Source organism: Hemicordylus capensis, chromosome 6, assembly GCF_027244095.1.
Source record: "Hemicordylus capensis ecotype Gifberg chromosome 6, rHemCap1.1.pri, whole genome shotgun sequence".
Classification (NCBI taxonomy): domain Eukaryota; kingdom Metazoa; phylum Chordata; class Lepidosauria; order Squamata; family Cordylidae; genus Hemicordylus; species Hemicordylus capensis.
Window position 1 is genome coordinate 90,116,219 of NC_069662.1, and position 10,749 is coordinate 90,126,967.

Genomic DNA, 10,749 nt, shown 5'->3' on the forward strand with positions numbered 1-10,749 from the left:
ACAGGGAAATACATACAGAGATAAAGGAAGAGATAAGGAAGAAAATGGACACACCTTATTACTCAGCCAAGCCACCAAGAGCTTAGCATACAAAAATGAAAAATCAACAAAAGCATATGGTGTTTGTTGATGCTTTGAAACATTTACATTTGTAGACTAATATTGGTGCCAGTGTTTGGGAGTCATTTCATTCTAGACCTACTGTAGAGGTAAGGAACAAGGACAAAACCACTGCTCCCTCTAAGGCGTGTGCACATGCACACACTCACAAGTTTTTTGATGTCTGCTCAGTTAATTATAGATACCACTCAGGTTGAGTCAGGAAGGCCCCACTCTGAATGCATATGTGCACACAGTGCCTCGACACTGCCACCCAGAACAAAACTCATGCCGCACAGAGATGAAAAAATCAGAGGAACTACTGGACAAAGCGCAGCTCTCCATGGGCTGAGAGTTTTCCATGAAAGAAGCAAACACCCACATGTTTCTAGACATCATGTTTGTAAAGGGAAGTTTGGAATGTGCGGGCAGACGACATGGCTTTCTCATCTACACAGATACGGCTGGCTGTCCCAAGTCATGCTAGAAATCACATCCCTGCAAGAGAATGCAGCATATCACTGGACTCTGGCTATTCACCTTTTGGCCTCCTTCATGTGCTAGTGTGGTCTGGTTGACAGGATTAGACCAATTAATTCTCCTAGCCCCCATTTCCCATGTACCTACCTCATGGAGTGCTGTGGGGATAACAATACTAAATTATAAAGCACTTTCCTCCCTTACAGCTTAGCTACTTGGGCAACATAAGAGAAGAGCAGGTCTTGTGGTAGCAAGCATGGTTTGTTCCCTTTGCTCATCAGAGAGGAGATTCTCACGATCGGCCAAAAGCGGGCTAAAGGAGCCTAGCCCGCTTTTGGGTGAGCGTGAGAACCACCGGGCTCACAGATGAGCCCAGTGTCCTCAAAGCGGGTAACCCGCTTAGGTAGCCCCCCCCCCACTAGATGAGCTCAGCAGAGTGAGCGCTCCACTAACCCCGTCTATTTGATTGTGTGCTGCCGCAGTGCAGCTCCACGCTGTGGCAACACATGAGAAGACCCCCGCCGGGAGGCTGAAACAAGCCTCCTGGCCCTGGGGGTCTCCAGAATGCTCGGGGCATCCCCGCAGCCCCCGCCAGCTCTGTGACAGAGATGGCAGTCGTGTGGGCAGCCGATCCGGCCACCCAGGGCTGCTGCCTCAATCGTCTGCGGGGAGAGCGGGCTAAACCTGCTCACCCCAAAGTCTGCCCTGGTTGCATATGAATGGGAGACTTGATGTATGAGCACCGTAATATATTCCCCTCAGGCAGGGGCGTAGCAAGGTTGGAGTGGGCCCAGAGACAAGATCTTAAAATGGACTGCCCCTCACTGAAGCTCAGCTCATGAAGTAAAGAAATCTTAAATGAGGCTGAATAGTGGTAACAAAAAGCATTGTAAATATACATACATACATACATACACCTATGTGCCACAATAGAACATCATCCTAAATTATTTTTTAATTTCGAAGGATGAATTACAACTGAAGGAAGCTCGGGCGGCTGTGCGGCTGGGGGAGTCAGTCATGTGACTTGCCTCTGGGGGGCCCCCCAAGGCAGTGGGCAACCAGACAACTGTCTCCCCTTGCCCTATTATAGTTACGCCCCTGCCCTCAGGGGATGGAGCCACCCTGGGAAGAGCATCTACGTGCTTGCATGCAGAAGGTTCCAAGTTCCCTCCCTGGCATCTCCAGGATAGGGCTGAGAGAAACTCCTGCCTGCAACCTTGGAGAAGCCGCTGCCAGTCTGTGTGTAGACAATACTGAGCTACATGGACCAATGGTCTGACTCAGTTTATTGCAGCTTCCTATGGTACTTCCACAGCTAAGAGAATAACCCAAGAAATTAAGGAGATGAGCTATCCATCACATCCACAATGAGACGATGGGGGCAAAGTAGCAGAGATCTGTCTCATAAATAGGTTTCATCATGCACCATACAACCACATGCTTAGCAAAATTCAACTGTTTAGAACTTCCAGCATGCACATAAGTGCTTCACAGAACCTGCAACAACAAACAAAACACACGCAAAAACTAACTCCTGTGGGCATATGAATGCAAACAAACTTCCCCACCTCTCCACCCAGCAGCCCCCTGAAAGGTTGCTTTGGGGGGTTGGAAGAACCTTGGGAACAGGTTTGGATGGGCCACGGGAAGATGAAAGGGACACTCCTCAAAACTCCTTAAGCATCTGTCACGTGTGACCTTATCAGGAATGTGTATTTCCAGCATACTGTATATTAGCAACATGTCCTTCACAATAAACACCAGCTCCTGCAATACAATAAAATCTAAAGACAAAATACACAAATACATTATTTGCACAAATTGGAGGAGGAATGCGGCCCCAAAAAGAAGAGGAATGCCAGTTCCTTTAAGATCTTTGCACAAAATTGCAGTTCCCATTGCATTTTTGGGGAGGGTGGGGAGGCCCCAAAAGGTGAAAGATGTTTCAAACTTGTTTAAATGTGTGGTTCACTCACTTCTGGAATATGATCACCGTAGGACAACCCACCACATCACCCTTCTCATTCACTAGCCAAATTGCTCTCCACTTCTCTTTAACAAACCTTCATCAATTCCAGATCTACTGTAGGGGGTAGACAAAATAGGTGGGCTGTCTCTTTTCAATGCAAATGCACAAGACATTAATGATGTCTGTATAAAGAACAGAGCTGTTAGGGAGGCAGGAGAGAAAAATATGCGGCTCAAAGGGGAAAAAACCCATTCCTCTAATCTTCAGAAGGGAGGGGGAACCTATCAAATTTGGGCTCAGAGGTTCAAAGGTTTACTACAGATTAATAGGGAAAATAGCAACTCTGTAGGCTGCAGTCTCAAGACCAAAAGCAAGCTGCTAAATGTTAAATACTGTAATTGCAGTTATAAAAATAATGAAGCAAAGCTAGCCACCCACCATTTCAAGTAGATGGAAATGATTCATTTGGGGAAGAGGGGAGCAACATACAGGCTGTGAGAAGCTGGCGTATTCATTCATAGGGATAGAAGGAGCTTTTGGAAAGGATTAATGCAACTGATGTGGTGGAGAACATGGAGCATAACCGGATTAAAGCTTCATTTGTATAAAGCAAAGTGGACCAACCATCTTTTGGAATATTTCTGCAGGCAAAGTTCAGCATTAGGGGATTTGCTTCCCTCAATGCTCTTGTCAATTCAAGGGAAAGAGGGATCTGCAGGTTTGGTTTTCTCTGCTCAAGAGAACAGCAGTGCAGTTGCTTCCCAGCACTCATGTCTTGATGGCTGCTCCACAGGACCACCAAGCCCATGGAGATCCAGTCTTCAAACTAATTCACTGAAGGGGAACATATTGCAAAACACAGCAATTGCCTTGAGGGGTAGCTTGCTCTCTGAACGGAAGGAAAAACTCTCTCAAATATGCTTTAGCAATATGCCCTTCACAATACGCCAGAGGTGCACCTAGGAAATTTTGCAGCCTGGACCTAAACGCCTTTGGACCTACCCACCCCCCACACAAATTAAGCATCATCATGCTCCACTGAGTGACCACACCACCTGGGACAGACTAAAGAGGATTTGGGGGTTCCCAGGGGCTGTGGAGACCCCAGGGGTAAGAAAGCCTCTGCAATAGGCACCACCTATGGTAAAAAGAAAAGAAGTCAACATATCAAATAGACTACTGATTAACCACAATTGATTTGAAGGGGATTTGCAGTAACACATGAGTGTTTAGAACCACAAACTAGATTATGTACCTGAATGGATTACAATTTCCCCCATGTTCAACAGGAACTTAGAACAAAGCATACTCCTGAGTCACCTTAATATACACCTTTGTACCTCACAGATATGGCTGGAGTAAAGCAGTGTCAGGAAATTCGGTAGGGCTGCGCTCTGCAATACAAACAGGATTGAACCGAGCTTCTATAAATGATTATCACCTGAAGTTTACCGAACAGCAGGGCTGCCAAGTTTTTGCTGCCCATATTCCTGTGGCTCTTGCTGCAGTCCGACATGGAAATTTAGCAGACCAAGCTCTTCCCATTATTTTGTCTCCATGCCAAGAAAAACTTCACCTGGAGCAAATACACCACTTTCTCCATCTGCAGTTGGAAGTAGTACAGTACAGGAAGGACTGTACCATACTAGATGAACTAGAAGTTCAGAATGCACATGTGCCAACAGGACGTTCTCTCAAGAAAACATGAATGAATTAGGTGGCTTGACAAATTCCAGAAAAGTAGTGTTGCTCTGTAGCAGTAAAGTGTGTTTCCAGGACATGAGGTTATGTATAGGGTGTAGTTAGTTTATTATCTATGATGCTCAAAATGAGAAGAGGTGATCAAGTCTCATCATTTAACTTGAATTATTGAAACTGCAGATCGATATGAAATCTGAAGATCACCTGTCATTCCAGTTCCCTGCACTGTGTCAGAATCCTACACATCAGACATTCCCAATCTGCTTACAAACCTGACCAGTAACTTTTGGGGGAACATGAGTTATTCTGTCTCCCTACAAGTTCTCAAACTAGGAATGCCTCTTGCACAAAATATGAATTTCTTGAACCATTTGGAAAGCTAATCGCAATACATTATAAGAGAAGAGGATTGCAGCACAATGCTCACTGCAGAAGATAAGACTCACTATTCATTATTGTTCATTATTTCCTCATAATCCAACCCAGAGAAGCTTCTTATTGCTCCACCATGTGATCATAAAGAAAGCAAAACATACTGCAATATGGTATACTGGATGCAGAATTTAATCTCTGCACTTTGGACATGTGAACAAATGCCATTACTAAAATTCATGTTACAATGCTGTATTAAAGTATTTTTTCATTAATAAAATAGTAAAACATGGGCTCAAGACTACCGCTAGCTAAAATATCCTAGCAGTAACACTGTGTATGTTTTAGATACATACTTTTCCTGGTAAATCCTAGAACAATAATGAGGCTGTTCTCACACGCAGGCAAAACCAGGCTAGCAAAGCCAAGCAATCGTGTAGATGGGCGATCTGCCTGCCCTGGGAGAGAAGAGGAAAGATAGTCTGTTGGGAGGTAAGTGCAAGCAGCCTTCCTCCCTGCTCTCTCTAGAGTCCTTTCTCAGGGCTCAGTTAGTTCCTGCAACAAGCCTACACTTCTATGGCATCCCATTTTTTTAAAAGCTAGCTTCTGAGAGTGGGAAAGAGAAATTGTTTTTTCCATGAAGGGTGTGAGGAAGTGTGACAAGTAACATTTCTTCAGAATCAAGAATGATGAAGTCACTTCTTCTTGTACGCCGAATGGACACAATACTATTTCCAAACAACGTTTGCCATGGAAATGTAAAGATGCATTCATAAAATGAAACTACAGCTTCTTCTTCTTTTGCAACAGCTTAATCACTTTATGACCATTCAAAACTCTGACCAGGTAAACAAGTCATTGCCCTGAAACACATGGAATAATACATTGCCAAGAGAGCTGAAATCGGGTCTTGTAAAATTCTCTGGCACCAGAAGCCAGCCCAAAAATGTAAATGCAAGACTGCCCTCTGCCCTGGGAGAGCAGGGGTGCAGACTCCCCACTCCTCCCCAGCAACAGCCTCTACTACGGGGGGGGGGGGCAGACTCCCTGACATTGCTTGCCCACTCCTTTACCTAGTTGTGTCTGCCTGGCTGAGAAGGTAACTGATACACCAAGAAGCAGAGGGAACAATCTGTCCCCCCCTCCTCTCTTTGCTTGCTCCCTCCTCCTCCTTGCTGCACTGGTCCATCACCCGACTCAGGTGCCATGCTTGCATTTTCATGTGCAATGACAAGCTAACACCTGGGAATTATCAAGCCCTAGCTGGCTTAAACTCTACAAGTATGTACTCAATGCACAGAGAGGTATCTCTCTCTCTCTCTCTCTCTCTCTCGGGTACATCATGTGATTTAAACATGAATGCTACCACAGAGAGGTGACCAAGAGGCATTTGTCTGTGTAGGCACGCACAGGTTGGCATTACATGACTGGCCCATGCAGTGGCCACTATAAGTCCGGCATGGCCACCAGGCCACAGAATGCTGGCATGGAACCTACTACATGTATGGGCCAGCAGCCTTATAAAGATCAGGCATTGCATGGGTAAGTGCATTTCAGTAGCCTCTCCAGGGTGGGCTTTCATCTTTAAACCAGCCCTTGGATATATCAAGATGTAGAAGCCTAAGCACTTTGGACTCCCAGACACTTAAGCCAAGGACATGCAGAGGTGGTAGATCTGTGTGTTTAATCTATATCGGTTCCAATCACATAGAAAGGGGGTGTGCATAAGAGGGGAGCTAATTTAAAGTGCAAAAGGGGCATCTGGGTGGTTAGTACTGAACCCTTCCCCAGCTCAGCTCCCCAAGGGTTTCTATCTCATCCATGCTCACTTTTGGAAATGGAGTCTGGCAGAGGGAAAAGTGACCTAGGGGACAGACTGCAGGGGGTGTGTGTGTGGACAGGGAGGCATCTGTGCCCCTTTTTGCTTTTTTAAATTGGACTCTCACTCTTCTGCTTTCTGTGTGATTGAGGCAGGTCTAGGTTTAAACATACAAATCTGCTGCTGCCACATAGAAGTGCAAACCTCAGGGGAGGAGAGTAGGTTAGCTTTGTACTGCAAGTACTGAAACTGATCCCTTATAACACATGACACTGAAAGTGGATAGCATTATCTTTTTTGTGAAGTGTTCCATCTGCCACTCCAAGTACTGAAATTAGTAACACTTATTGGAAATACAAGTGCTCAGGTTTGGAGTGTTAATGGTCCAACTTGTTGGCCGAAATGCATAGTAAACTAAGCAAGCTTCTGAGTTTCAGGGAACTCTTCTTCAGGCTTAAATCAATAGACCAGAGAGAGAGAGAGAGAGAGCGCGAGCCTTAAAGAACACATCCTCAAAGAAACAGTTCCAATCCCAAACAGTAAAAGAATGGTGTCGGATAGGGTCACAAGACAAAAGATGAAGTGTGAGAAAGGATTTCGATCCATTAGGAGCTGTGCTCCTATTTGTCTAAGCTTCTCAATATAACTATATGGAGTTAGGCAGTATATCTTCTTTCTGCCACAACCTGAACAGCACAACCTTTGCCTTGGACAGTAAGAGCTGTCAATAGGAATCTTGATAAAATAACATGAACTAGGAGAAGAGCTATTCCTACTTTTCTATAATGTTCAAAAGTCTATGCAGGCCCAGATCAGCGTATTTCTGGACAAAATCTCACATATTTCAGCAAGTTTTTAAAAATTACACAAACATGGGTTGAAATGATGAACTGCAGCATTACTGAGACTGAATGAAGCATGTATGTCCAATGGCAGTATGACAATGTGGAAATGATTATGGGTCAATAGATAAAGCTGTTTATAAAGAAAGATTTATCTACAGACTGACAGATAAATAGGGAGCAGTTCCATTTAGTTTGTTCAATTGTATTTTGTTTGCTGAAAATAACAGACCATCTCAAAGCAATGGGGAGCAGTGTTTCCTCTAACAGGGATTCCCAGATGTTGTCTACAAGTCCCAACATCCCCAGCTGCAATAGCCTTTGGCTGGGGATTGTGGGAGTTGTAGTCAATTACAACTGGGAATTCCTGTTAGAAGGAACACTAGTGGCATAACTGATATGCCAATATCAATTAACAAACAGGTACTAAAGGTGTACAAGAACTGAAGAAACAACCATGGAAAAATCAGACTAAGACACCAGATAGTCTCATGGGAGCCCCATACCTGTTCTCCAGTAACGTCATGCATACAACCTCTCGCACACCAGGGTTATTGGCCTTATCAACAGAGCAGTTTTGCAGGTTCCAAGTGGCCACCCTCAGTACGGGCTTTCCGTCTCTCATCCCACCAAACATTTCCACTGTGGGCCGGGTGGAGATAATCTGAGTTGGCCCTCCAGGTGGAAAATCCAGATCTTCACTCTGGAGACTTAGTGAGGTGGGGCTCGGGTGAGGCTTGACAGTGAAGTTGAGGCCGCCATTGGTATTTGTGGAGGGAGGCCTTGATCTCTCTGCAAAGATCTGGTGTCGGATTTTGTCCAGAAATGAGGAGTTGATGCAGTCCATCTTGACCAGGTCCTCAATGCTTTTGAAGGGCCCGTGCTCTTTGCGGTACTCTACAATGCTGTTGGCTATTTTCTCCGTGATGCTACGGATGCTCATTAGCTGAGCTGGCGTGGCAGTGTTGATATTGATCTTGGCAGCAGAGAGGTGGTCTAGGTTCTGGTCCTTCCTCAGGGAGCTGGGTGAATGCTGGGCAGAGTTGCCTTTGCTGCTCACACAGATCTCAAACTTCACTTGCTCTAACTTGGCGGCTCCCACCCCACTCACCAAGGCCAAGTCCTCTACTTTCTTGAAGCCACCAATATACTCTCGATATTCCACAATGTTCTGGGCAACCATCCTGTTGACCCCAGGTAGTGTCATGAGCTCCTCCTCTGTGGCCAGGTTGATGTTCAGCCTCTCTTGGTTCACGAGGATGTTGCTGAAGTTGCACGCCGCGCTGAACTTGCGACTGTGGCAGAGGTCCGAGGGGTCTCTGGGAATGGAGCGGTGGCAGCCGAGGTTGCCCCCCATGTCGGTCTGCTTTCACTTAAAGCAGGCGGCAATCCAGTGCCCCTTTGGTTCGCTGTGTGGCTCCGACAGGCTAGGTTGCTTTACCAGTCTTGGCGCCTGGCACTCGCTGTCCAGGGTTCCTCTTCAAGTGGAGATGGCAACTAGACAGGCCACTTCAGAGAAAGAGGAGCAAAACGTGCAACGCCTCCATGAAAAGCTGACAAGAAAATCTTTCATCATGGGAAGGAGTGACGGTAAACACCGGGCTTAAAATCAAAGTTGGCAGCAGCTGCGATACAAGCTGGCTTTGGGATGGCGCTTCAGCAGCCAAGTGGAGAGGAGAGTTAAAAATATTCTACACACACACACAGGCATGCATGCAATAAAAGAGGAGTTGTTAGCCACAAAACCTGCTAGTTAACAAGCCTCACAAGGCGTTTCTCGTCCCCTCCCGTTTCTGCCAGAGTGGGAAAGTGTCCCACATTTGAGGGCGGGCCAGACAGAAGGGGTCCTCCAGGCTGAGCCTTTAATGAATGGCTGCAGCGCAGCGGGGGCGTCGGATCCCAGTGCTGCGGTCCCGGGTAAAAAGCTGTTCTCACTGGAGCATCTCGCTGGGACTGCATCCGAGCCTCCGGAGGGTTGCTTGGTGCCTTTTCTAGCAGCTGCTGGTCCGTCCACCCCACGTGTGCCTCTTTCCTTCCTCCCTCCCTCCCTCCGCCGGTTGATTTCCCAACCTTGTTGCCTTTGCACAGTCAGAAGGAGGAGGAGCAGGAGGGGAGAAGGCAGGGACCAAACAACAAGCTAGTTCCGTCCTCCCGCTGGCTTGTCCAGCCCAGCCACTCCACCTTGGAGGAGCGGAGTCTGAGCGGCTGCTTTGCTTCCTTCCAGCCTCTGTCGCTCAGCTTGCGGCACTCTGGAGTTGTGATCCTCCGCCTGCTGGACGAGCAGCGTCCCCTGCAACCAGTCTCCGGAGCTGGCGGCGGCGGCAGCGCCACGCTCGGTTCCCCTCACTGCCTGGCCGGAGTTGTTATCAGCCGGAGTCTGGACAGTAGTGCAGCGGCAGCGGCAGTTTCCGCCCCGCCCTCTGGGCACGGGGAGGCGGGGCCTCGGCGGCCCCCTGCTGCTGCGCGGGTTGCTGCTGCTGGCTTGCCGCTGGGTCTGTCGCCTTGCCTTGCTGGCTTAGGGCCGCTCAGAGAGAAGCAGAGTCCCATTACTCGCGCTCTCTCTCACACACACCACCTCATCTCTGACCCCTTCACTGTTTCTCTACACTTCGGGTCCGTTACGTGACTCCATGGCCCTATCTACACGTTAACACTTACTAGGCTGTGTACAATATGCACAGACAGGTCTGTAGACACTACAGTTGTTCACACATTATGTCGGCGCACAAAAAGCGGTACATTTATGTACTTCGCTTCACTTTTCAAATGAACACACATGCAAGCTCCATTCAGACGTTATTTATAAAGAGGCTGTGCTTGCGCAAGTACTAGCCTCCCATAGTGCTCCAAAAGTCTCGCCCCGGCACATCACTCACTCACACACACATACAGCACTGCTGGTAACAGCGTTCGCGGCATAGTGTGTTGGACTAGGACTGGGAAGACCCAAGTTCTTCAAATCATTAAGCCATGACGCTCACTGGGTGACTCTGGGCCAGTCGTGTATCTCTCAGCCTAACCTACCTCACAGGACTGTTGTGAGGATAAACATAACCTCTGGGCTCCTTGGAGGAAGAGCGGAATATACATGTTCAAAAAACCCCAAAAAACCATTGTAAGTGTGATCAACAGGCACCTGAATCTACCGATCACAGTAGCAACCGCCATCATCATGTCTAAGACGTTTGACTCTCCAAACTGTGTAACCATGAACTTTTTCAGAAGGCAACTTTACTGCAATTTTACTTTGGGAGGGTGGGTGTGCATTCACATATCGGCCAGATTAACCTCAAAGTCTGTGCAATATTTCAGAGAGCACTTTGCACAAGATTCAGGTTTTACCCTCTGTATTGGAACCTAGCCCGATTTAAGTCCGGGGTTTAAAAAAAAAAAATCCTCTTTTTGTATCAAAGTATCCGTTATGCTCTGAACTCTCATTATAGCCTCGTAAACCTGCTGTCTGA

General features: G+C 47.1%; 1 protein-coding gene across 1 annotated transcript in view; it reads right to left on the minus strand.

The window, feature by feature from the left end:
- EEPD1 (endonuclease/exonuclease/phosphatase family domain containing 1) overlaps positions 1-9,678 on the minus strand; it is a 76,056-nt gene extending 66,378 nt beyond the window's left edge. Inside the window, exon 1 of the mRNA XM_053261330.1 lies at positions 7,792-9,678. Coding sequence (XP_053117305.1) covers positions 7,792-8,642 — 851 coding nt within the window. The 5' untranslated portion in view covers positions 8,643-9,678. The remainder of the gene's footprint in view (positions 1-7,791) is intronic.
- Between the last annotated feature and the right edge of the window lie 1,071 nt (positions 9,679-10,749).